This window comes from Anser anser, assembly GCF_964211835.1.
Source record: "Anser anser genome assembly, chromosome: 3".
Lineage (NCBI taxonomy): Eukaryota > Metazoa > Chordata > Aves > Anseriformes > Anatidae > Anser > Anser anser.
Window position 1 is genome coordinate 72,333,775 of NC_139722.1, and position 27,782 is coordinate 72,361,556.

At 38.8% G+C, this 27,782-nt stretch overlaps 1 protein-coding gene across 4 annotated transcripts in view; it reads right to left on the reverse strand.

Annotated features, from left to right (window-relative positions):
- The window catches only part of UTRN (utrophin), a gene marked incomplete at its 3' end in the record, with an annotated part of 371,669 nt that overhangs the window by 213,497 nt on the left and 130,390 nt on the right, over positions 1-27,782 (reverse strand). For all 4 annotated transcript variants that reach the window (XM_083828444.1, XM_083828443.1, XM_083828445.1 and 1 more), the window contains 10 exons: positions 26,089-26,261; positions 21,334-21,484; positions 19,873-20,048; positions 18,578-18,713; positions 16,447-16,596; positions 14,219-14,303; positions 12,470-12,675; positions 8,723-8,840; positions 5,221-5,426; positions 3,566-3,720 (listed from right to left, as the gene is read on the reverse strand). In XM_083828444.1, the coding sequence (XP_083684570.1) occupies positions 3,566-3,720; positions 5,221-5,426; positions 8,723-8,840; positions 12,470-12,675; positions 14,219-14,303; positions 16,447-16,596; positions 18,578-18,713; positions 19,873-20,048; positions 21,334-21,484; positions 26,089-26,261 (1,556 nt within the window). The remainder of the gene's footprint in view (positions 1-3,565; positions 3,721-5,220; positions 5,427-8,722; positions 8,841-12,469; positions 12,676-14,218; positions 14,304-16,446; positions 16,597-18,577; positions 18,714-19,872; positions 20,049-21,333; positions 21,485-26,088; positions 26,262-27,782) is intronic.

The following is a 27,782-nucleotide window of genomic DNA, read 5'->3' on the forward strand; positions in this document are numbered from 1 at the left end:
GACGAAGCGTTTGATAAATATATCGCCTAGAAAAAATAACAAGCATCAGCTCAAAAATTAGAACACAGCAAGGAACTGTGAGAAAAACGTAAAGTAAAAGCACTTATGAGCTCCGACTTCAAAACCCTCTCCCTCTGCAGGGATTTTCTTCCCTAGCAGGGGGTTAAGGCCAAAGGTGTCAGAACAGGAGTGACAACAGGAAGAATGGACTGGTAATAGAGGTGACCTTCAAAGAAAAAGAAAAGCCCCGAAGGATGAAACACTGTAAGTGACCCAGATCTCTAAGTCTAAGTACTGATGTTCTAGATGGGAATTGAGACAACCTGAACTTTGTAGCTAATAACATTCATTGAAGAGTGTCATCTTCAGTCCAAAGTTTTAATTCCTCAAACTTTCTGCTTGGTTGAAATTAAAGGGAAAAAAAATCCTTTTATTAGAGTCCCAGTGCTGTCATGATATGTGAATTAAAGCTGAAAATCATTCCTTACACTAAATATGCATTCCAGCAGCATAAATCAATGGATTTACAATCAATGTTCTAAGATTACATGGAGGCTTTTAAAGAGGAGCTACACAGCAGAAGTGAGCAACAGTTTTACGAGCAGACCCAAAATACTTTCATTTCATTCCAGCAAAGGCCTCAAAAATAATATAGAACTTGGTGGAGAATTCTGTGACGCTATTAACTACTCCCCAAGCCAAAAAGATGATGCGGGTTCTCCAAGAATTCTAATACGATTAGAACAGTCTCAGAAAGACAGAGTCGTTCCAGGACACAAGAATTAAACGTGAGGAAAACCTGTGGAATCCTATATAACCACAGCTAACTTCACTTAATTCAGTGATAGGGGAGAAGGTCTACGTAAATTCTATTAGCAAAGACATGACCAAGGAAAAAAAATAATTGTACCTGTAGCATTTAAGCTTTCATAGCACCATTTCAGGTTTCTGTTCCACCCAATTATTTTTTCAGATTTAAAATAAAACTCTGCAGTGCATGCAAGTGAGTGATCAAAAGGAAGTCAGGGAAGAACACTTGAGACAGTCTAGACGTCAACTACAATTGACTACCAAGGCAGCAGAAGTGCATAGAACTACTATGGTTTCACCTTGCAATACAAAAAACAGAAAATAGCCATTGGACAGACTATTCAATTTACAAAATGTCAAGCTGGGGAGCTTCAACCCCTTAATGCCAACCTTTTTGCTCTGACTTTGCATTCCATGGCCAGCCTTCCTGAGAGCATTCTTGAGGTGCTACTCAGGACCGATTATCCCAGGTAACGCTACTAAGGACCCTTTCTGCAGCCTCCAGGTACAGGTATTGCCACAAGTGGCTTTTTAATGCAGTATGCTGTAAATACAGATCTATCCTTACGCTCAGGTCCAGTCCCTGTCTGTCCCAACACCTGTCACATGCAGCCCTCCTCAGCGCTCAAAGCTCACCAGTATTTTTGTTTATTGCCTTTAAAGGCAAAGATAAAAACCTTCGTTCCCCTGAAAAGGTGCTTTCACTGCACATTCTCCCCTTTTAATTCTACTCTGCTCCACAGGGTTACAGTGAGCAGCTCCACACTCTGGCTACCCACTGGCTTCCCAATTTCTCCTGGATGTTCTGCCTCTACTTAAAAAAAAATTAAAAAAAAAAAAAAAAAGCAGAAAAGCAGATACCCATCTCCTAAGGCTGCAGACTGCAAAAGAGTAGCCCCAGTGGTAAGAGTCAAGCTTCAGTTACACACAACAGAATGCAATTGCTTATTATTCCAGACTTTAAGCAGATTCAAAAATAATTAGAAGCTTCCAGTTAGGAGCTTTTCTTTCTTATCACCTGCTCTGACACAGGTGGATAGTTTTATGCTAGCTCTAGCCAAAACTCTGCAAAGTTTGAATTTGAATGAGACTAGTACAGAGTTGTAGTCTACTGGTTCTGCTAATCCAACCAGGAGCTGTTCCTCATCACCCTCTAATTGCATCCCTGTCCCCAGATGCCTTCATGGTAGATTCAGATGAAGTTAATGGCATTTTTTTTTGGAAATATTATTCATTTACTGAGGCATAGAGGGAGGATCTGATGGTAAACATGCTGCAGACCCCAATCTTGATGCAAATGAATGGTCAGGAAGGGTCATTTCAGGAGATGACCTCATCACCATGACCTAGTTCAGAAAGTAAAAAGCCAAGGAAGTTTTGACGTATGCCAAAGCCTTTCCCACCATGTACTAGAAGTTTTTTTTGTTTGCCTGCTTTTTTTTTCTTAAAGAACCGTGAAAAGATGTCCACATCAGATTGAATAATTATGAAATGTTTTTGTCACTTGAAAATCTTATGTTAGACATCTCAAAATATTTAGAGATTAATAATTTTTTATTCTCTCTCAAATTGTCACACAGAATGAGCCATATAAATTTTTGTCTGTACTGTATCTCATCTCTCGATGGAAATAACCAGGAAACTCATTGTATAAGACTTGTGACATCAAAAGCAGAAAACTACAAAAATACCATTGTCCTCCAAGGGAGGATAACAAAACATTCTACTCTGCTTCCTTAATTACCGGTGAAACCTACTGCTTGCCAATATAAAGTTCTCATCCCCTCACTTCCCAGGACATATTACCACCTACAGAGGCTTTATTACCTAGGACTCTTATTCACCTAATTGACCTGTCATTACAAAGGCAGTTTCCCATTCCGCATGCACATATATACAAGCATATGTACAGACTCTGGTTTTCATTTACCCTACTCCCATATACATAGGATCAATTCTCTCCTGTTCCTCTAACCACAAGGCATACTGTCCTCTAAAGCTGCTGGCACTGAATCAGACATTAGGCTAATATAAATTATCTATAAAATGCTTATAAAAAAAAGATTTTTTTGCGGCAATTAGATTACCTTGCACAAAAAATTATGCATAGGAAAATAAATGGGACCATGTTTTCAGTAAGAGATTTGGAATACTTCTTTGCAAATGTGTCTTAATAGAGGATGAATAGGAAGAAGTAAGTTTCAATTAAGTCTCAGTTCCTATGGTTAAACACTTTCTAGATGGGAGTGTCAGACACATCACACTCAGAAAACCAAAGCGCAGCCCTGTTCATGAGAAGTTTCTGTTAGATGAAAGGCCTACAATGAACATTAGCTGGAAGCATTAGAAGGCAGAGCTGAATACTTACTGCTTTATGAAAAGAAAGCACAGGAACAAACTACAAATACATAGCGCATAACAACATCAAGGAACAGGAAGAATTACTCAAAGACCTTCAGAGGAAAGTAGCCACAGGCAAACCTGAGGCCAAACGTAAGAAAATGTAACCCCTCCCACTCACCCCCCTTTTATTTAACAGGGAATTGGAAGTCATACAGAAGCCTTCCATGGTAAACCATGGGAATTTCCATCTTCAAAATTCAGCTTCACTACAATTGATTAAATAACCACAGTAGTGCTAAGTGCTGCTGTAAACTTAAGTGTACAGAGAAGAGACTGCAATACATGTAAGTGATACACATAGGATACAAATTTAAGACAAACAGCAACAAATATAGCAAAACCTTGCAATTACCTTTGGTTCAGATTAACCCAGCAATTGTTCATTTGGTCAGTGGTTTCCTTCACCCTCCTCGTGTCATCATCACGATACTCCCGAAGAAGTTTATTCGAAAGATCATTGAATGCAGCTACCGTGATGTCACCTCTATGCAAGTCCTGTACTAACAGCTAAAAAGCAATTCCAGAATGAGATGTCAAGCAAAACTGAAATCAGATTATTTTTCATATTATACATTTTATTGTTACAAAATTCTTTTTTTTGCCTTTTTTTTAAACAACAAATGTACATATTTTTTCTAGAATAAAGTTCCTTTTAAAAAGAAAATCTATTAGATAGTGTCACTGATGAGTAAGTGTCACTGACAATGAACCAAAACACAAATAAATGAGAAAAATGATATTTGCTAGAACCATCAAAGGCTAGAAACCCCCTCTATGTTTTACTGGCAACAGAAGTAAATACACTTCCATATTTTCAGTAGCATGAATAAGTTTAAATTATGCTAATAGTTATACGACCAACACCTAGAAGTGGCATAAATGAAGTGCACAGCGGGAATATTTGATTCCACTGTTTTGTCAGTTTTTTGTTTTTAAACAAATATATTAGATCCGTTTGCTTGTTGTATTAGGATATTTATAATGTACTTTGACCTTACAGAGTTTTGAATTCAGGATTATTTCTAAAAATACATACATATTTTTATCAGTTGTCTATTTTGATCTCTGTATGATGTATTTGGGTACAGGTCTACTTTCACTTACGAAAGCGAACAGGCAGACCTGATAGTCCATTTCCAATCCCTTGCTCATGTAGGGAAGGCAATGAAATTATGCAGTTTTACTGATTACTGAAATAGCCCTGGGCCAGTGAGGAATTCTCAGCACCATACTCCCTGGTTCTTTACATAGCCAGCTGCACCCCTGCATTGTCCCTTCATGAATGCATGTACGCATACACACATTTTAGAAGTCTAGTAAAGCCTGTTCTAAGTACTGCACCGATAAGAGCCCCCTCCTCAATGATTTGTCTCTTTAGTTCCCATCCTGAGACACCTACAGCCTGCCCTTTTTTCAGACAGCCACCAGGACAAAGGACATCAGAGTTATTGATTTATCACAGCAGGTTTGCTGTGATATGAAAAGCAGCAAAGATTGCATGGGATTCAGGTGGGGAAAAAAAAAAAAAAAGAAGAAGAGTTGAATATGCTTGGCACCCTTCAGAAGTGAAATTCAGACTAATTTTAAATAAATTGGTCCATTCTTGGATTTATTAAACTATTGTTAATGGATTTCTATGGAATAATACATGCTACATTTTGTGGTTGCATAATGAAACTTTCACCAATGTCAATGCGAAAAATCATTTATTTGATGCTATACTGTACTCATTTCAACTACACTTATAAAAAGACACCCATGCATACATGCCACCTGTTCCCTTCCCAGAAAGCAATTCTCAGGAAGTCTGATTAAAAAAAGAAACACAGAAACAATTTAGAACATATCATGCTCAAAAAGACAGAACTGCCACATCAGTCTTATAACTAAATCTTACATTCAGTCATCAAATGAATCCAACAGCACAGGATTCAGTCTATTCACATAGACTGAGGAGTATGATGGGGGAGGGGGGGAAAGAAAAAACCATCTGTAGGATGGCCTTACCTTGTTATCTGCAATCTGTTTGGCAAGCACCTCTTTTGGGGCCTGCATGAGCATACGCAGACGGACCTCACACTGCTCCATGAGATGCTCCATTTCTTTCCTCCGCTCATCCCACTGGATGCTGTCCGTCAGCATGTACTTCAGCTGCTGCTGCCGCACCTCCACGCCATGCTGGGTATTGTCCCACTGGTTCTTTACCTTCTCCACTGCAGGCAGCAACACAGAAAATCAAAAACTTGAGGCAACCAACTGAGTAGCCATAACTACTCTCAGGACAAAAGGACTCTACTTCTCAGGACAAAAGGCAATAACGTAACTCACTCTCAAGTACAGTCCTTTCAACATGCTGTATTTTAGTTCCCCGTGTAATTTGCACGTTCACACAAGCAAACAGAAAATGCAGGTGTTTGTCTCCCTCTTGTTTAAGCAGGTCAGTATAAAAGTAACAACTCCATTTCACAAACACAGCATTGGAAGCAGTTCTGCTGACCTGCAGAGGTGCCACCGGCAGGGCCCCAAGGGAGCACTAGGGCAGAGGGAGGGCTGTGCCAGCAAGTCACCCTTGTGCACTTGCAACTTCAACCAGCACAAACAAATCTTGTTTAGATCTGGGCAGCTTATACAAAGTGAACTAAGATTTACTGCCCAGCGTGTTTGTTGGAGGTAGTCTAGTGGCACCTGCACTACAGCACAGTGGCGAATGCAGGAACACTCTAGTAACAACCTACTTAAGCACTTTCATTCCACCACAGGTTTTTACAGGCTTATGTAGATTACACAACAGAGAAGTTATTGATCACACCCCATTTCCTTCAAGTATCACGTTCCTGTCTCAATGAATAGACTTACATTAGACAATCAATAAATAAGCTTTAACCTTCAATAAACAAAGTGTGAAAAAGAAAACATGACAAAAGCCTAGAACAAAAAGAAATAGCGTCAGGGAAAGCAGGAAGTCCGACTGACAGAAAGAAATGAACAGCATCATATTTTTTTTCTTAATACCTACAGACCAATAAAAAAATTGCATCACTTGAGAGTCTACAGAGGTGGACGTAGGTCTTCCCTATTACCTGACATGACAGTTAGTAGCAATGCACTGTACCATCTGAACTAGAGTAAAAAAAGCAAATGTAAAAAAAAAAGCAAACAAAAGAAAGCCAGCTTGGGGTTTTTCGGTTGGGAACATTTGTATTCTCAGCAGCAATGTATCAAATGTAATTATCCTACCAGTAAGTACGTCATTTTACTTTATTAGAAAACTTACATACTTGATACTCAGGTCACTTTATTCCTCCATGAAGTTGCTTGAACTCTCCATGAAGTAAAAATGCCAAGGGCTGTGTAAACCACTTAAGAGAACTTTACCATTTACATTGTTTTAGATTTTTTTTTTTTTAAACTTTAAACTTTTTACAAACATCCAAGGTCATTACAGCTGCCTAAGAAGATGTCTTTAAGAAATACATTCAATACATTCAACAATATTCTGTTTAGCTTCACAGAGCTCCTAGACTGAGGTAGTGAAGCCCCTTTGTCAAAGTGACTATAATTTTCAAGCATGATGTGGGTCATGGTGAATTGAATAAGAACTCAGGAAAAAGCTTCAGTACCCCAACAGCACATAAATATATATACACATGCATACACGTATATTTTTTTTAATTAAAGATGTTACTGTGTTGGATAAAGAGTATGTTCAAAGGAAACACTCAGCTGCTGGGAAAGATCACTGATTTCACCAAAACAGCAAAAGCAAAAACAGCAGGAGTGAAAAAAAGGGTATAACAATGCGTGCTGGGTGATGAACTGTAGAGAAAAGTCTCCTAAGCATTTAGGCTGTCCCCCACAAAGCTGGAAGGAAAAATATCCCTGAAAAACAGCTGTCTGCAATAGCAACTTGGTTGAAATGGGTACATATTTGATAGTTCTATCATGTTATTATTAGTGAATAAATATTTCTTGATTGTGTTACAGATTTTTGCTTATATATGGACAGGTTAATCTTACTCTCTCTGCCTGGATTAAAACTCTTATCCACTCGGAGTTCCTAATGGAATTATCTACTGTTGACATATTTCCCTTCTCTTCATTCTCCACCAAAACAGGACAGAAACTGAAATTCTTGGTAACCTCAAGGATCTACCTGTGGCTTCAAAGTGGGAAATAACTCCTGATTAGATATTACTTTTAATTCCCCATAGTTACGCAGTTATTGGGAAGGAAGTTCCAGAGAAGGAAACTTTTCTATGTCTGTGCTCCTAAATATCAGAGTAATTAGGCTTAATCTAATGACACATAGCATATTCACAGGAGTTTATAGAATTTGTATATTCCCCTCAGCACTTAAATAAGCTGCATAAAACAATCCTGATCTTCACTTTTCTTCAGAGTGAAGCAAACTGCTACTAAGCTCTTGTAACAAAATCACCCTTTACAAGCTTAAAGAAACCTTCAGTTCTTTCATGTTTCATAACAGGTAACAAAATCTTCACACACATCTGGAGTAGCTATTGGAAGCTTCATTCCTGGCAGTATACACAGCTTCTCTGCTTCCATCTTGGATGTCCATGACTATCAGGGAGCACAATGTAAGTTTTTAAAATACAGTCGCTTTATTCCTCATTCACCTTTTGTGAAGAATCAAGAATGTTTTGCAACTGACCCGATCTCCCCTTGTTGACTGACTCCACTGGATTACAACAGCTGCTATTCTCCCCTGAGTTTCCACCTGAAACTCTGTTGGCTTTGTGAGCCCATTATTATCTTCAGCAAGCTCTATGGACACCAAAGAAATTCATGTAAATGTAGCAAAGGAAAATTACTTTGCAGAAAAAAGAAGATGGGGAAATACATATTTCCATTGTTCCATAGATTCTCTTTTCTTCTGTGATATTTCCTGCTGCATGAATTCTCTAGTCTTAGCAACTGGCAACGCCTTAGGAGTTCCAAGAATATTCTGTCCCTTGGTTTCTAATTGTGTCAGTTGTGTTTTCCTTCTGTTAAGTACCAGTAAAAGAAATTTTCACAGTATTTTTTTTTTTAAAGTACGTATCAGTGACTTAAAAGCTCTACTAACGCTCAGCCCAACGTTAGTCTCTTAAGACAACATATGCATGCTTTTTACTAACTGTCTAGTGTATCATAGCTCAGTAAAAATAAACACATTATTATCTCCTTTATATGAGGGAATAAAAAATCCTTATCCCTGGATCTGTCTGTCAAGTAACCCAAGTTTTTCATAAGATATTTTCAAATCCCAGCAAACATATTTACACTTATACCTCAAAAAAATTGCTAGTCAAGAAGAAAAGTAGCAATCCTTCTTCCAAGAATTTTCAGTAGACTGCTATACTGAAGCTATTTAATAGCTAAGTTTTCAGGTGTTTTAAGGAAAACAACTTCAACTAGGATCAAAATCAAAAGCTTAGTAGAAAGATATGAAGATTATTTTACTGTCACAGAAACATTGTATTTGCAAACATGGAATGGAGGAACTTACATTTTTCTGTGATCACTGTTCTGATGTCTGAACTGGAAGTTTTATTTTTCAAATTTTGAGCCAATGTAAAAACAGAATCAAGCTGAGGGTGCCGCTGGTCCAAATCTGCTTTTGTTATCTGTTGAGAATTAGGATACAATTTTTAGATACAAAAAGCAGAACATAGTTAACAACAATATCTGTATTATTTATACCTAAAACAAAACATGTATGTCTTCAGAGACAGATGGCTATTCCATCACTATTACAACCCTTTAATTGTCACAGTATTATAACACTGCTTTAAAAGGCAAAAGTATTCTGACTTAAAACTGAAAATTCTGATGTAAAGGCTAACCTGTACAAACCACACAGATACCACAGTCATTGCAAAGTATTTTCTGGCATCTGGCCTCACCTCAAGTACTGTGTGCAGTTTTGGGCACCACAACATAAGAAGGACATAAAACTATTAGTGTCCAAAGAAGAGATATGAAGACGATGAAGGGTCTAAAGGGCAAGATGTGTGAGGAGCAGCTGAGACCCCTTGGTTTGTTCAGCTCAGAGCAGAGGAGGCTGAAGGCCTCATGGCGGCCTGCAGCTCCCTCACGAGGGGAGCAGAAGGGCAGGCGCTGAGCTCTGCTCTCTGGGGACAGCGACAGGACCTGAAGGAACAGCATGGAGCTGGGAGGTTCAGGGAGATATCAGGAAAAGGATCACCCTCTCAGTGAAGAACAGGCACTGGAACAGGCTCCCCAGGGAACTGGTTGTAGCACTGAGCATGCCAGAGTTAAAGAAGCGTTTGGACAATGCTCTCAGACACAGGGTCTGGTTTTTGGGTAGTTCTGTGTAGAGCCAGGAGTAGGACTCAATGATTGCTGTAGGTCCCTTCCAACTCAGGATATTCTATGATTCTATCTACTTTTCACTCTCCCACTTATTATTCTCTTACCAAGCTCTGATCTTTTATATATGCACACCATACAGATACACACATTTACAGGGATAGGATAAAGGCTTGCCCTTATGGGGGACTTCAGCTTGCCAGACATCAACTGGGATTACCACACGGCCGACTGGAACAGGTCCAGGAGGTTCCTAAAGCACCTCAATGATAACTTCTTGGTGCAGGTGCTAAGGGAGCCAACTAGGAAATGCGCCCTCCTAGATCTGTTGCTAGAGAACAGAGAGGGTCTTGTGGGGGACATGGCAATTGGCGGCCGTCTTGGTCGCAGTGACCATAAAGCGGTTGAGTTTAAAATTTTTGGTGACAGAAGGAAAACTGCCACCAAAACTTCAGCCCTGGATATGGGGAAAGCAAACTTCAGGCTGCTCAGGGAACAAGTTAGCAAGGTCCCCAAACTGCTTTTGAAGGCGTTGGCATCCGTCAGTGCTGGTCAGTCTTTAAGCACTGCCTCCTAAAAGCACAGGATCAGGCAATTCCAAAATATTGAAAGTCAAGCAGGCTGGGCAGAAGGCCAGCCTGGCTGACCAGGGATCTTCTACTGGAGTTTAGGCAGAAAAAGAAAGTGTACGGCTGCTGGAAGGAGGGTCAGGCAACGTGGAAGGAATACAGGGACGCTGTTTGTGTTTGTAGGGACAGAAAAAAGCCAAAGCCCAATTAGAGTTGAAGCTGGCCAGGTCTGTGGGAGACAATAAAAAGTTGGTTTTTTTTTTTAAATATGTGAACAGAAAAAAGGGGACCAAAGACAACATCAGTCTTGATGCGGAAGGTCTCCTCACAGACAAGGACGTAGGCAAAGCACAGACTTTTAATGCCTTCTTTGCCTCCATCTTCAACGCTGATGATGGGCTTTGGGACCCCGGGTGCCCTGAGCTGGAGGACCATGACAGTGGGAATGACAAACTCCCAACCAACCCTGAACGTGTGCGGGATTTGCTGCTCCACCTGGATCCATACAAGTCCATGGGTCCGGATGGGATTCATCCCGGGGTGTTTAGGGAGCTGGCTGATGTCATTGCATGATCTCTCTCAATTATTTTTCAATGATCTTGGGAATCTGGAGAGGTCCCACTAGACTGGAAGATGGCAAATGTTGTACCAATTTTCAAGAAGGGCAAGAAAGACCCTGGCAACTACAGGCCTGTCAGTCTCTCTCACATCAGTGCCTGGTAAAATTATGGAGATTATCCTTGAAGTTATTGGAGCGCACCTTGGGGACAATGCAGTCATTGGTCCCAGCCAACATGGGTTCATGAGGGGTAGGTCCTGTTTGACTAACCCGATTTCCTTTTATGATCAGATCACCCACCTAGTCAATCAAAGGAAACCAGCTGATGTGATCTTTCTGGGTTTCAGTAAAGCTTTTGACACGGTTTCCCACAGGATCCTACTGGACAAAATGTCCAGCATAAAGCTAAACAAAAACATCATGCGATGGGTGAGCAATTCTCACGGGCAGGGCTCAAAGGGTTGTGGTAAATAGGGCCACATCTGGCTGGTGGATGGTCACTAGTGGGGTCCCTCAAGGCTCCATTTTAGGGCCAGTCCTCTTCAATGTTTTTATAAATGATTTGGATGTAGGACTAGAAGGTTTTTTGAGCAAATTTGCTGACACTAAACTTGGAGGAGTTGTTGACTCTGTTGAGGGTGGAAAAGCCTTGCAGAGAGATCTGGACAGATTGGAGAGCTGGGCAATCACCAACTGCGTGAAGTTTAACAAAAGCAAGTGCCGGGTCCTGCACCTGGGACGCAGCAACCCTAGCTATACGTATAGACTGGGCGATGAGACGCTGGAGAGCAGCCCCCCAGAGAGGGATCTCGGGGTTGTGGTTGACAGCAAGTTGAATATGAGCCAGCAGTGTGCCCCGGCAGCCAGGAGGGCCAACCGTATCCTGGGGTGCATCAAGCACGGCATTGCTAGTCAGTCGAGGGAAGTGATTGTCCCGCCATACTCTGCGCTGGTGTGGCCTCACTTCAAGTACTGTGTGCAGTTCTGGGCACCACAGTACAAAAAGGACATGAAACTGTTGGAGAGTATTGAGAGGAGGGCTACGAAGATGGTGAAGGGCCTAGAGGGGAAGACGTATGAGGAGCGGCTGAGGTCACTTGGCCTGTTCAGCCTGGAAAAGAGGAGGCTGAGGGGAGACCTCATTGCTGTCTACAGATTCCTCATGAGGGGGAGTGGAGGGGCAGGCGCCAACCCGTTCTCTTTAGTGACCAGCGATAGGACCTGAGGGAATGGTGGCAAGCTGTGACAGGGGAGGGTCAGGCTGGATATCAGGAAGAGGTTCCTCACTGAGAGGGTTGTTGCGCACTGAAACAGGCTCCTCAGGGACATAGTCATGGCACCAAGCCTGTCAGAATTCAAGAAGCGTTTGCACTGTGCTGTTAGTCATATGGTCTGAATTTTTGGGTAGACCTGTGCGGAGCCAGGAGTTGCACTCGATGATCCTTGCAGGTCCCTTCCAACTCGGGATATTCTATGATTCTATGATCATGTTATTCTATAAAATTACAAATTACACTGCATACCCACAGGAAGTTGTAGTTATCCAAACATTCCTAAAAAGATGACATTTGTAGGAGTTCTTCAAAAAAATAGTAGTGCTGTCTACCTCACATCTTGCTCACAAAGGCAGGCAAGGAATTAACAGGAAATGGTAGAGAGGAGAGGAGTGTAATATCAACAGTTTTTAAAGTATAATTTGCAGGTTAAGCATTTACTGCAGTTTCTTTAAAAAAATTATTAGCCTGTACATTCAGTAAAGAAATTACAAGTGTCTAGTCATCACTAAAACACATACTTTCATTCGTGCAATAGTCCGGCTGATCTCTTCAGCATTTCCCACAGTGACTATGTTTGACTTGAGCATCTGGTCAATCAATACCAACCAGTCAGCCAGCTCTGTTGTAGTTTTATCCAGATCAGCAGGTGCAGAAAGTTCCAAACCCTGCTGAGTCTGAACAGGAATTTCCATTGAAGATGATAATAGCACCACCTTTTGGACATCTGAAACAGAGTTTGGGGTTTTTGTTAAAGAAAAAAATAATGGCCACAAGTACAATTTCAGGATTTTTTTTTTTGTAGTTTCTATGAATATGCAACAGCATCTACAAAAAACGCATAGCAAAATTTGTATTTGAGGCTTTCTAACCACAAGAAACTAAGTCACCACAATGTTATTTATTTTTTTGTGAAGTTACGATTTAATTGCATGCCGAGAGTCACTCAAATGAGTCACTCGCAACACAAATGAGAAGAAAACTTGCAGAAGCAAAACACCATTAACTCTAACAGAGTGAAGCTAAATCCTCTTCGACGTGAATGGGAATTGATGTCTATTAAGCATACAAAACAATTATTTCACTTATGGTAAATGTCTAAAATTGTCTTCCTCACTTTTGTATTATGTGGCAGAAAGGTTTTCCCATTCTTGACTCAGAATTCACTTAAGCACAAATATGTCAAGTTACTACAATAAATGCTCCATGGACTTGGCAATACACAGCTGTCCTAAAAACGGACAGATGTCCCCTAGCTCAGCCCCACCCTTTCTATATGTTCAACCTGACACTGTAAAGAAGCAAGGAGAAATAAGCTCCAGCAAAACACCAAGTTAAATCAAGCTGGAGCATAAATATTACACGCTTGCCTCAATCAAAGACAGAAGTTTTACTTAAGAAATAGCCTGCATGAAAGGGAAACAAGCTGAATCAGAGTCTTGAAAGTCTTAAATAAAAGTTGCTTGTCCTCCTTGAACTTTTTTTGGTGCTGCTGAATTAAATATATATATATGTATGTATGTATGTATACACACACACACAGACAATTTACTGAAGTTCAAGATGTTTTGTTTTTTTTCTTCAGGCAAAGATTGTCTTTTTACCTGATTTTATAAAATGGAGACCTGGGCATCTTGTTTACACTGTATCTGCTGATCTGCCTCCAATAGCTTTTGAAAAGATTGCCAGTATTAGTGTCCAACACAAGAACACATTTTCCGACAGCTTCCCTTATGGGGTTCAGGAAAATAACTAGATAGTAGATGAGAAAAGACCTACCTGTGCCCATACTGAGCCAAAAGATGCAGAATTACATTTATAGGACTGCAGAAAATCTGGATGCAGGAGATATTACAGAAGTGCTTAGCTGTAGGGAAAGTTTCTATAGGGCCTCAGTTACTAAAAGGCATGACCGCAATGTACAAATCTACTGGAAAACAATCTGTCACAAACAGAGATAATTTGGCTTTTTTTTTCCTGTATGTAGTACACTGGCTCCTGATGAGGACACTTAAGTTTTACTAAGCCATTCTTTCAACACATTTAGGGGAACGACAAAGAACACCCCCAAAACCTGAGTGCCTTTTTTACTGCCCAGATGGTTCCTATCTCTCCTACTAACATGAAGGTAGGCCCACGTGATGGGTAACATTTCTTATTTCCACCTAAGTTCACAGGAAGGTTTTCCTTTTTAGATTGCTGTTAGAAAAAAAATCATCCAAGGATTAAACTCAAAACAACTAAGCAAAACAGAAGGACCGGTCACTCACCAGAAGGCTTCGTCTGTGAAACAAGATGAGTCTGCCCAACAAACGCCTCTAGTTCTCTCAGTCTGTCAGGCACTTCTCTGAACACCTACAGTCCAGCAGAGAGAACAAAAACAGTAAGAAAAATCTATATTAATAACAAAAAATTGTGTATCACAACACACAAAATGTTCTATATCACATTTGCTACAACAGTATGTTTCATATTTCATTGAAGTTTTTCAGAATATAACTTTAAAGAAATAAAAATGCCAAGAGGTACTCAGTGTGTTTGTTATTCCAAAGTTTTCCAGTGCCTTACCTAAATCTTGGAGAAATAAATGAAGTTTTTAGATAGACCGTTTGCGTGGATTTTACTGCCTAGGTAACAAAGCTATGACTCATTATTTGAGTACACTTCAAATGAATTATGATGTTTTGCTGTCATCACCAACAGAAAAGTAGAGAAATAGGTAATTAATAACAAAAAAAAGTAACCCTATTGTAGTGAAAATAAATTGGCTTGCAGTTTCTAGAAGTGAGTGACTGAAAAGCAATATACAAAGGAAAAAATAAAACCCCTATTTTCCATGTCTGGCTGGGTTAAAAAACAAAATTTAAAAATATCAAAAGCCCAGCAAATTCTTACCTCCCTTATACATACTATAAATCCCAAATAATTCTATGCCTTTTTTCACCTGGCTCTCCAAGCTCCACTTGAAAAAAAAAAATCCAATTTTCTTTAACCAATGAGTTCTTTTCTTCTGTTAGGTCAGTATGTGAGATCAAATTGGTTCAGTTCACTACAGTGTTTAATTTACACCACCTATTTTCAAGAAGAATCCCAGACACACTCAACTGAGGATTTTCTCAAGGAGCTTTACCTCAGCTTCGTTTTCCTCTTAGCAGCTGCAAATATTCAACTTTCCTATAAAGTGAAGATTTATTGTGACACTCTCAATTTCAAACTAATGCTAGTGTTTGACTCAAACAAGTGAAATTGGCTGGATGGCCACGTTCATAGAGTTGCAGACACTGGCTTGATGTCCAGGTGAAAACCAGTGATGAGTGGTATCCCTCAGGGGTCTGTATTGGGATTGATACTATTTAATACACCTTTGTCAGCAACATGGACAGTGGGACTGAGCGCACTGTCAGCAAGTTTGTGGATGACGCTAAGTTGAGTTGCACAGTCAACATGCTGGAGGGAAGGGATGCCATCCAGAGGGACTCTGACAGGTTGGCCTGTGTGAGCCTCATGAAGTTCAACAAGGCCAAGTACAAGGTCTGCACCTGGGCTGGGGCAATCCCAATCATGAATACAGGCTGGGCAATGAGTGGATTAAGGGAAGCCCTGTGGAGAAGGAGTTGGGGGTACTGGTGGAGGGAAAACTGAACCTGAGCTGAGTTTGCACCAGCAGCCCAGAATGCCAACTGTATCCTGGGCTGCAACAAAAGAAGTGGAGTACCGCATCCAACTCTGGGACGCCCAGCACAGGAGAGACATGGAACAGTTCAAATGGGTCCGAAGAGGTCCATGAAGATAATCAGAGGGCTGGAACACCTCTTCTGTAATGAGATGCTGAGATAGATGGCATTATTTAGCCTAGAGAAGAGAAGGCTCTGAGAAGACCCTACAGCAGCCTTCTAGTACTTAAAGGTGGCCTACAGAAAAGATGAGGAGAGACTCTTTATCAGGGAGCATAGTGAAAGGACAAGGGGGTAACAGTTTTAAACAAAAAAAATTAGGTTTAGATTAGACAGTACAAAGAAATTCTTTACACTCTTTACTAGAGTGTGAGGCACTGGAACAGGTTGCCCAGAGAAGTCATGGATGCCTCAATCCCTGGAAATATTTAAGGCCAAGTTGGATCATGCTTTAGGCAACTTTAACTGCTATTCCTGCCGATCAGAGGAGTTGGAACTAGATCATCTTCAAGGTCTGTTCCAAACCAAACCATTCTATAATTCTATGACTGTAAATATTTTTAACTCAGCTGTTTGAAAGAAAGTCAATACAAAAAACACCCTTAATTAAAAACTAAATTAAACCAACTTATTCTGATGGAAAAAATGTCCACAAGGGTTTTGATATGGACATGGATTAAGAATTCCCGCCTGGGAGACCATTCCGTCAACACACATGCACAGCTTCCAAGACATTTTACATGTCACACATACATGTGAAACCAAAACCCTAAGTACACCACTGTATTTTCAGCCTCAGGTAAAAATGCCGAAGAAATGCATACCTTATTCCATCTCACATTGAGGGACTGCAGGCTATCAGAAAGTTTGTTTTTCTCCTGAAGACTGACATTTTTATCCAGAATAACTTCGGGTTCAGTTCTGTTCAACCATTCCAGTTTGTCTCCCTGTACTTCCATCTCTTCATTTAAGACCTAAAACGGACAGAAGAGTTTTGGACTGAAGCCAAAACACACACATGCTTAAACAGTAACAGGCAAAAAAGTTTTCCTTTTACTCCAATATTTAGAATTTTCCCTTGAAATGTGTGACAAAAAAGTGTGTTTTATGTTTGTTTTTGATTCTATGCTATGTTTGGAAATTTTATTGAAACATCAACACTTTTTGCTAACTGGAAAACACCCATAAAGCTACAAATATAATAGCCAAGGTACCTACACAGCCTCATATCACACACAGTGATTCTCATCTCACAAGATGCTTCTGTTTGATCACCTCTGGATGTACCATGTATCCAAAATGCTACATGTTGTCAACCAAAATTATTGCCTGCCATAGTTTAAAAAAAATAAAACCTAAGGGCCCACTCCTGTTACACAAGTACATGGTAGATCACTACCATCACAAGGTAATTTCTTCTCAACAAAATGTGCTCTAAAGATATTTAAAAACTAAACATAACCTTACAATTTGATTTTGATCAACTTCCCAAAGTCATCTTTCTCTTTAAAGATGAAAGTACAGGATAGATCCTACAAAAAGAAGGTTATGCTTGCATGCACTTCCCATCAACTTTAACATAATTATGCTATTATTTGCCCATAGACCAAAAGCACTGTGGAGCAGAAATCACAAATTTTGTCTTTAAGCACTGGAATAAACAAATTACAATAGCAAGTATACATTACGCCTATCCACTCCAATATAGTGCCTTTACTAAGTTTTCAAGGGTTTATTTTTTTTAAAAGTGGGTGTTTTTTGATTTTTTTTCCCTTCCATATACTATAACCTCTTAGGTGTTTCAGAACCTTTATTTAGAAATCTCCTTGTCATTCCCATATTGTAATTATTCCTGACTGATCAGTTAACATCTGTTATTTCCACTTCCCCAATAGTACCTTTTAATAATAGCTCATCTCCCTTTTTTTTTTTTTATCTTGTCATCACTGGGTCTGTTCTCATTGTTCTTTATTTGACTGGACAAAACAAGGTGAGCTCTCTGAGTTTCTTTACATATGAGGAGTTCACGCTCCTGAATAGCCCAGTAATCTCACCAGTAGCTTTCTACTGCGAACTCACCTTCCCTTAATATGCATAACCGTAATCCCATGCAACGTTCCTGCCGTAGTAGGGCTGAATACGGCACTTAATAACTGTCAGTGTTTCTCTAGCAAATTTCCCCCCCATCTCCCCTTAATCTAGTTCTACCTTTCACTTCAGGCATCTACGTTAAGGTGGACCACAAGAAAAAAATAAATTTTCATGAAAGCTAGTTAGCCACTACTCATTTGATATAAAAGACTGAACTTGTTTAGGCAAACAACAGCAACTAATTTACATCATTTATACACATTTGTTGTAATTTGAAGGTTTTCCACCCAATTTTATCTAGCAGTAGACTTTTTTTTATATTATTCATTAAAAAAAAAAAAGAGTAAAGCAGGTTTGTGAGACTGACTATTCCTCCCATTCTTTCTAGGATTCCAGAAGCATTCTCTTTCACCCATCCTAGAACCGAAGTTATTTTGCTGTCAAAGCCAGACACAAACAGGAAAAATACAAATGCGCATATGCATCTAAGTAACACAAAATGACCAAAATCTTTACAAGACTAAACAGCAGGTTAAATAAAATCTTAAACATGCAACACAAAGTATTAAAGCTGCCCAGTAAACTGACAATGGCGCATGCTCACCCATCTTAGAAACTTGTCGGTTTCTATTGGCTTTTTGCTGAAGTTTTCACAAGGATTAAGTAGACTTGTAGATATCACCCTGAGTAAAATTCCACTTAATAATTGTATCGGTTTTATATTTATTTCTCATTTTCTGAAACAGCCACCATCATCTGGCTAGATAACGTAGTTATCAACTTGACCTGACTTCATTATTGAGATGCTCCTTGCTTGGGTAAGTCAAACACACATGCATACACACAGACACTAATGGATCTTACCTGTATTTCTCGCAAGTTTTCTTCATGGTTGAATGTAAATCTCGTGTCCAGAGCATTCTCTGCATTTTCCAACCAGCAACGCAGCTCATCGAGCTTCTTTCTGTAATCTATCAACTGCTGATTCTCTCCTTTTAGCCTTAAAAATGAAAACAAAAAATCCACCTGCACTTCTGCAGTGAACATGGCATGCCATTCCTGCATCTGATTAACAGTTGCGTGTTTTTCAGTTGCCAGATAACTTTAAAGAATTAATTCTAGTCACATCATTAAAATGCTACATACTTTCAAAATAATACTACCACCTTAAGAATAGATAAATTTCAGTTCCAAAGTCACAAAATGGACTTTTAAAAGTCTGTAGCAAACATTAAACGTGAGTGACAGTAATGACAACACTTTCAGGCCTAATCATTTAAAGCCACAATAAGACCAATGTTTGTGAAAATATCAGAAATGTCCCTAGACCTTCCAAGGGAAAAAAAATCCCTAAATCACACATAGCTTTAATAGAACTTCTCAAACTAAAATAATTACAAAAAATCTTATTCTGTTCTTCAATGTATCACAAAATATTAAAATATGTATCTATATGACCATATTAATAACTCCAAAAATAACTATCCGTTCCAGGGATTTATCGAAATAGATTTCTTTAACATTGAGAATTGAGGGGAGAACCTTGTATTCTCAGGTACACTGAAAATGTGTGTATTCATCTCAGAAAACTTTGCACTTCGATCTTCTGAAGGAAATTTAAGACTTCTTTTCACAAGTGATCTTCATTTTGTTCAGAATATACCTAGTCAGCTTAATTAAACTGTAGTAAACACAAACCTAAAGCTTTTGTTTTGTAGTATTGTTCTTGAACTCCATAATTCAGTTGTTTTAACTAGCCTATCTTTGACAATGCAAAAGCAGAAATCAAGGCAATGTACTTACAGTTCAGCTTCAGCCAGAGAAACTAGATGTGTGTTCCTTCCAAAAAAACTGTCTGGCTTAGCAATGAAGTGATTGTGAAAACAAAGGAAAATATTAAGAGTTTCTGTGGTTTTCATTCGGTGGGTTGTGTTAAACACTGACTTACTAGGCAGTAAATTGCAGCTGCATTTATGAGGAATCTGTTCTAGGAGATGGTTCAAATCAAACAATAAAAAGAGGTCTGAATGTCAGGAAAATGTAAATTAATGGCAGCATGCCATAGAATGCGCTACCCCTCCTACTCTCCTAGAGTCTTCTAAATGAGATTCTCCTCATCGCATCTGGTTAGACATCCAAATTTCTGATTAACTTATTACCTCTGCTGTCTATCCATGACCTCCGCAGTGATTGCTTTCCAGCGCCTATTCAGACCTGCCAGCTTCTCCTGCAGGAAGCTCCCATCTGTAGCAGAGAGCTTCTGTATGATCCCTTCCCCAGTTCTGTTCAATGCCGAAACACTGGTCTGATGGCTGCTGACTCCCTCTTCAAGTTCCTGTCAAAAGCATAAAAGTGACACAGAATTTTATTACTGACCTGAAGCGACTTTGATCTGTGGTTCATAACATGCAGAATGAATCCTGGGTACGTATTATTTTACTGGAACAGGCACTTAAAGCCATCTCACTTAAAATTGGATGCTGTTGATTTACGTAATTAAAAGTCTGTTGTTAAATCTGGTTTAATTTTCTAATGAGCGTCATAAAAAGAGGTAATGATACATAATAGGCTGCTGAATACTACTTAGGATCACAAGAATTCATTTAATCCAGTGTCAGAATTCACACTCACTTTTGATTCCTTTCCTTTTAATGTACAGCACTTTCTAGTACTGCTAACAGATGGTGAGAATTTTTTTAAGCACTTCTTCTCATAAGCCATGGCCATGACTATTTCTATAACTTAATGGTATTTTAGCTAGGATAATTATATCTATGCTCCCCAGACATGACAACAAATCCATGAAACTGAAGGAAGTCAGAAGTTGTCAGAATCAAACCTTCAAATATCCTTAACAACCATAAAAAGCTTACATTGTTAGTACAAATATCTCTGCAGCTAGGATAGAAAAAAGGTAATTCAAGAAAGAGACAGGAAATGCCCTAGAAAAAAACTCCAAGCAGTAACAAGGATAAATACAAACTGTACGTTAGGATAACACTTGGATAGCCATTTCTCACAAAATAAAAATAATATGTGATTCTTAAACTTATGTTTTCTTCCCTTTATTTAACAGGGTGTAGTTTAGTTAAACAGAAAAGCCTGCTCTTCTATAACGAGGATCCAGAGAAATGTCAGGGAATTAAATTGTAGAATTGAAGTCTGAAACAGTCAAATCTATGGCACCCATAACTGAAATTTTCTAATTTTCTGGATTACTTATATGAAGCAGGATCTTGAAAATTAATTAGTTTAAAAATATATAATTTGGTAAGTTATAATTGACCATAATTGGGTTCTTTTTTCTTTAATTATGAGTAGGAAGTAAATGAAATAATGTGCTGCATTTCTTAACTGATTAACATAATTTTAAAGCTGTAACGAAACAACAAAAATTATGCCAACATTTGCATTATCAAATTATCTCAAAACCTTCCACAATAGGAGTCATCATACTATAAGCTGGAGTCTTGATCTTCCCCATGAATCATTTTAAACTGGAATTGAAAATTACATAATTGCACGGTCTTAACAGTAGACATCTACATAGAAAACTACAGTTTCAGACAAAAAAATGTAGATTTTCCAGCTTGCCCAGTTTCTGGGCATATTGTACGTACCTGCTGATGCAGCCCAGCTGTCTGCAGATCCAGGCTGCCATCTGGACCATGGGCATCAGCTAATAACCCTTCGGCTTCCGTTATCCACTGGGAGAGGTCATTGAGATCACAGTGGAACTGCCTCCACGCTTCAATCGCTCTATCAAAGCAACTGTTTGAAAACAAAGTGTTGAAAAATTATCCAAATGTTTCAGTGGAAAAAAAAAATAAGATTTCCGTTCTAGTGATATTTAAGAATTCCATACAACTTGCCTTGCATAACAGAAAGACTAGCATATAGCTTGGATAATCAAGTCCCAGTACTGAGGGCTCCCTGACGTAGTATTAGCTGGTAAAAGCCCACAGCACAAACTGTCATTAACCCCCAGCTAAAGGAAAAAAGGCAGTCCTAAGTGAACTTTTGTTTCTATCACTTAGAAAAATAAAGATTGACTAGCTGCAACAAATTGGTCTGCAGAACCTTTTTTCTTTATTATAAAGCAGTTCGGATATCAGACAGCACGAAACATGAAATATGATTAATCGCTCAGATTATTTTTTTTTTCTAATTTATAAACTGTGCAGTGCTAGTGCCTGGAATTTAATAAGTGAAAGGTGATTTTGACTATACAGAACTGACTGTATTACCAGTAGACCTGCACAAGTAGTTCTCCTATAATTGAATCCAACGATTTCCCATGCATTCTGCTATTATTACCGTATTTGCAGCCTCAAATTAATGTGCGGCTTAACTCAAAGGGTAACATTTTCAAGTATGGAAAAGGCTGAATTGCTATAGTCAGAAAGTTGTTTTTAATTAAGTGAGAGGTCTACAATGTTAACAAACCAACAAACAACAGTCCGTGAACATTAAATAAGAAAACCATGTCAGAAAGGTATAGCGAGAGACTCGTTTTCAATTTATTGATCCCTAACAAAACGTTAGCAATTACAGAACAAATAGGACAGATGTCTCAAGAGACTCAAGACAAAACATGAGACCTACATCAACTCTTGCAGACTAGATAGTATCCCATTCCCCAGTAATAAAAACAGCTTTCTTTAATGACATAGGAGGCCAAGTGTCCTGAGAATCAGAGGGTCCTTGCTGATGTGAGGGGAGGAAAGACCTCATCTGCAGCCCATTACTTTTTTTCTTAAACAATTTCAACAGCAAAGACTCCAGGGTTACTGTGTAGATACAAATGTAATCTGAACTTAGCAGTATAACAACAAATGTATCTGAAATCAGGCTTGAAAGAGCTATGTTGCATTTATTTTCTTCACTAGTTAAATTCAGCAATCCCAGAGTTCTAATGAGATTATTTTCATCAAAATTGTTATCTCGTTTTTATCAAGGATTATCCGTATTTCCTGGTACGTACAGGGCTTTTTTTTTTATTGTTATCATTCTTCACACGGACTTATTCTAATAAAGAAGAAAGCCTAAGAAAATCTCTACATCATTTTTTCTGACCCTATTTCCTAGTTATACCACTTCAGCTACTTACGCATACCTCAGCGCAATACATTAGACCAATCTGTAGATTGACCCCCAATCTCATTCTCCTTTAACTTCTCAGCTACATTTTACAAGCTTTAACTGAACATATTGTCTCAGGATTGTATCTAATTTCACACTTAATGAGAAGAGATATTCACAGAATCATAGAACATCCCGAGTTGGAAGGGACCCATAAGGATCATCAAGTCCAACTCTTGACACCGCACAGGTCTACCCAAAAGTTCAGACCATGTGACTAAGTGCACAGTCCAATCTCTTCTTAAATTCAGACAGGCTCGGTGCAGTGACTACTTCACTGGGGAGCCTGTTCCAGCGTGCGACCACCCTCACGGTGAAGAACCTCTTCCTGATGTCCAGCCTAAACTTCCTGTGCCTCAGCTTGACACCGTTCCCGCGGGTCCTGTCACTGGTGATAACGGAGAATAGGTCACCTGCCTCTCCACTCCCCCTCGCGAGGAGGTTGTAGACTGCGATGAGGCCTCCCCTCAAATTCTAAGCACTTGAGATAGTTTAAAAGAATACTTTAATGGCTTCCTTCAAAATGAACATTTCTGGGGGAGTTTGGCGCACATGACTTTTTCCAGAATCTAGAATTTTAAAATTTTACAAGGAGAACATTGAAGATACAAAGCTTTAAATCCTGCAGTTTCCATTTCCTGCCTACAGCTCCAACAGCATTTTGCGCACCCAGCTGAAGTTTCTGGCTCCCGTTTTGAGCCAGACACACCTGCTGCTGTTTCGCCACACAGACTGCCTCAGCTGAAAGATTAAAGCCCCAAAGTCCTGTCACTACAGCACCAAGATTTGGCTACATCCAGCCTCCTCGAAGGGAAGGCCTTACTTCCTAACCACAGCTCATTCCCAAACTACCAGCGCTTGTAGCTCTGGTGGAAAGCCTATGGCAGAAGCAGCAGAACAAGCAAACCAGCATTGTTTCATACAGCTCAACGAGTCGTTAGGTCTGTACATATACAGACACACACACACAATCACATACAAAAAGAAACCACACGTTTTATTTTACATGTGTTTAACTTAAACTGGAGTCAATCGGATTTAGTTGAGCCCTTAAAAGCCTTGCTAAATGCAGTTGAATTAAACTTGTTTGGCTATATCTGAGCTTTTATACAAGGTTTAACTACTTAGCTGGTACTCAATCACAAAATCATTACTACTTCTGAATACTAAATCAGTCTTTTGCAAAAGACTTCAGATGCTGTTTCTATTAATTCTGCCAAAATCTCCATGCACCCCAGAAATAGGAAAAAGCCAGAGGTTATTAAGGAGATGGAGTTTTCTAGTCTTCTTTCTTATACTTAGGGCAAGAACGGAAAAAACAAGGACTTTTAGTTTAAAATAAAACAAACAACAACAACAACAACAAAAATAAACAGTAACTTCTCAATAACAGAAAAGGTTTAGGAATACTAATACCAAAATAGTGTTTTAACATCGATGCTAAAACTGTCTTCATTAATCAAAATACATCCTCCCATTAAAATTGTAGCACTTAAATTTATTTAAGAAGTTACATACCATTCTAGCTTTAGCAGTCCCTTTTGTATGAAAATCATGCCCAATAATATTCTCATTAAGATGCAAAGCTTTACAAATGTTAGGAAGTTCAAGATTAATTTGTACTCAGTGAACCAACTAAGGGAGTGATTTGTTGTATTTTGCCAGCTAATCAAAAACACTGAAGTTACTCTTTGATACAGTTACCTTCTTCAATGGGAAGATTAGGTTTCTGGTTAACCCTGACTACTTAATGAAATGAAGCTTTAGTAGTAAATGAAATGTTATTGATACTTACAAAAGGATAATAATGTTAAATTAAGTTACAGGGGACAAAAGGCATAACTAAAGCCTAGTGTGCCTTGTACCTATGAAGGCAACAAAAATAGCTGCAGGCATTTAAATATAGACAGGTACCAGGTTCTGGAGCACTTGTCTCCAAGTGTATCAGGTGACCAGTGGCAGCCAGCAAGAAACCAAAGTGATACCCAGCTGGCAACACTATTCTCAAATTAAAACACAGTGAAATGACACTGATGCATTAGAAGTCTTGATGCTTTACTGATCCAGTGGCCAAGAACTTCCTGAAGTCCCTGCTCAGATAATGACACCAACCAATTTTGTTCTCTTACATACACCCCAGTGCTCTGCAGCTTACATGACACTTGCTTCCTTAAAAGCATCTCTTCAAAATACACAAGTGAAGATGGCTCGACATTACATTGTACTCTGCAGAACTGCATCAACCATCACCTTATTTACATTAACATTAAAAAGCAAATGTAACTCCAGTATGAAAATTTGCATTTAATCTTAACTTTCATATAACCATTTTCAGTCATAAAGGTTTTTTGCATAGCAGTAATCCCAGTATCTACTACTGTTTGTGCTGTATCTTCAGCTTATTGGTAAATTCCTGAACACATACCTCCACTACTTCCAGCTCAAAACTCTTGCAGAGCCAGTCTATGCCTTTCTGACACACATTTTCCAAGTGTGACAAGGTGGTATAGAGTTTTTTTTTGAACACTTAAAGATGTTGCAGATAAGACATTTTCTGGTTTAGAATATCTTCTGTATAAATTAAAGTTTAAGTTATATTTCCCACACATACACACTTTTGGGGATAAATGATATCACAGTTATTTGATATTTTTTTGGAAAGAAAACAGGAAATGCAGCATTTTTCTTGAGCATTTACTCTCGTTCTCTCAAATACAAAACAGTGTAATACAGTAATCTTTCATCCTTGACTATTTACAACCGAGATATTAGCAACTATCATACACAGGAGCTGAACTCAATGATCCTTGTGGGTCCCTTCCAACTCAGGATATTCTATGATTCTAAGCTATATTTTAAAGACCTTTCCTTGCAAGTTCCCTCCCTCCTCCAAAAGGACCATGAGCTTTGAATTCTTCGTTAAAATATTTCTCACTCAATGTTTTGCTGCTGGAACTTTTCTTTGCAATACCCTTACAAAAGCTTTACGTTTTATGAACAAAATATTCTACACTATTAAGTAAAAATTATCTCTATAAAAATACCCAAACTACTATTTGCATGGTAACTGTTTCAATGTTCAATAATTCTGGCAATTAATCTGTAATACTGACATACTGCAGTTGATTATTCCCAAACTTTACCTTCATTGTCCGAGTATGTTTGTACAACACTTAAGTTCCAGGATAAAATATTTACCACTAGGTCACAAACACCAAACACCCTTGACTTACCACTTCCGATCATTGTACATCCGATTAATTCTGTCCCATTCCGCATTCAGCTGGGTTAGTGCATCTCCTATTTGTATCGCCTCAGGTCCAGATGCTTCCAGAATAACATCAGGCTGCTTCTCATGTATGACTGCAATCTGATCCCCAAGTTTATCCAAAGTATCTTTTACGTTCTACAAGTACAATAATAACACAAGCCATCAGTAAAGTCAACATCAGCAGGGGGAAAAAAAAGTACCCAAAAGTAACCTCTTCAAAATGCTGATTCAAAAGAGTACCTACAATAAGACCATGGCTGTTAGCAGTTCATAGATTAAACCAGCTATAGCAACTGAACTTAACTGTCAATCACAACTTTTAAAGCATGTCTTCATTTATTTTTTTAAATAAAGACAATTAAATATTTTACACAGCTAAATCTTTTCCTCAGGAAAAAGGACATACCATACTTCTCAAAAAACTACCTTGTTAAACAAATCCACATCTGTATCATGAGGACACTGTACATATTCCTTCCCCACATAAAAAATTGGCTACAAGATATGTGTTTTTGTTTCATGTAATTTCTCATATGCACAGAACTGCAAAGGCAAAAACTACATAAAAGTTTTAAGATTTAAATGAAAAAGTTAAAGTAATGCAAATCAAATATCAGTGAGCTACGATACAGATATACCTTAAGACCAGACCCTGTTGTAAGACTGCCTTTGCATTCAGAGGACAAACCAACCTTGCAAACAGTGCAATTTACTTTTTTTTTTTTAATTTAAAACTTCAACACTTCTAAAAAGTCTGTAGTCTGTCTGCTATTTGCTTCTTCTGAAAAGGTTTTAGAATATACCAAAATTTCAAAATCAGATGAGACCTGCACCTAAATGATGTATTTTAAACCCATCTTAACATAAACACTCCCAGTCATACTTAAGGGAACATGCAGAGTAAACAATGAAGAGAAAACCTTATCAACAAAAGAGTTGGACTGGCATCATTCCCCTATTTGTTTAGGAAGACAAAGAACAAATACAAAACATGACTGCCTCATGGAGCAAAACAGCTTTGAAATCCAAATGTTCTGCTGTTCCTGGGCTATTAAAAGGTAAATGTTCAAAATAATGCTCAGCATAAAGCATATGGGAAGCTAGTAAGTGAGCTAGCAAGCTATTCTTCCTTTCATTCAGCTGCTTTTATTTAAAAAGGAATTACATGGTGTCAGGTTGTGTACAAACATGTCCAGGAAAAAACAAAAGCGGCCAGTGTGTTTCCTTCATCACAGTACCATGCTAAGCAAGAATTAATCAGCAGGAATAATAAGGTATCAGGGAAACATATGGAAAGCACATGGGACGCCAGAAGGTAGGTACACAGCAAAAAGAATAACAGGTGGGAAAAGTGGACTGTGTAAAAATTCTGAAAAACTTATAAAGGACGTGTAATAGCTGCAGAAACAGCTGAACCAGCTTCAGGTGAGAGGCAAAGCCTGACTACCTCAACTATAAGGACACATGAACCCCACCACTATGCTTCTTAACCCACACAGGTACATCCCCGCTGCACCACATCACGTGCAATTCCATTGTCCTGTGGATGTTTTCTCTGGAAATCTCTGCACCATGCTCCTTTGCATGCTCAGAATTAACTAGCGGACTCAGACTTCTGCGCACTTAACTCACATATTGACAGCAGGATTCAATATT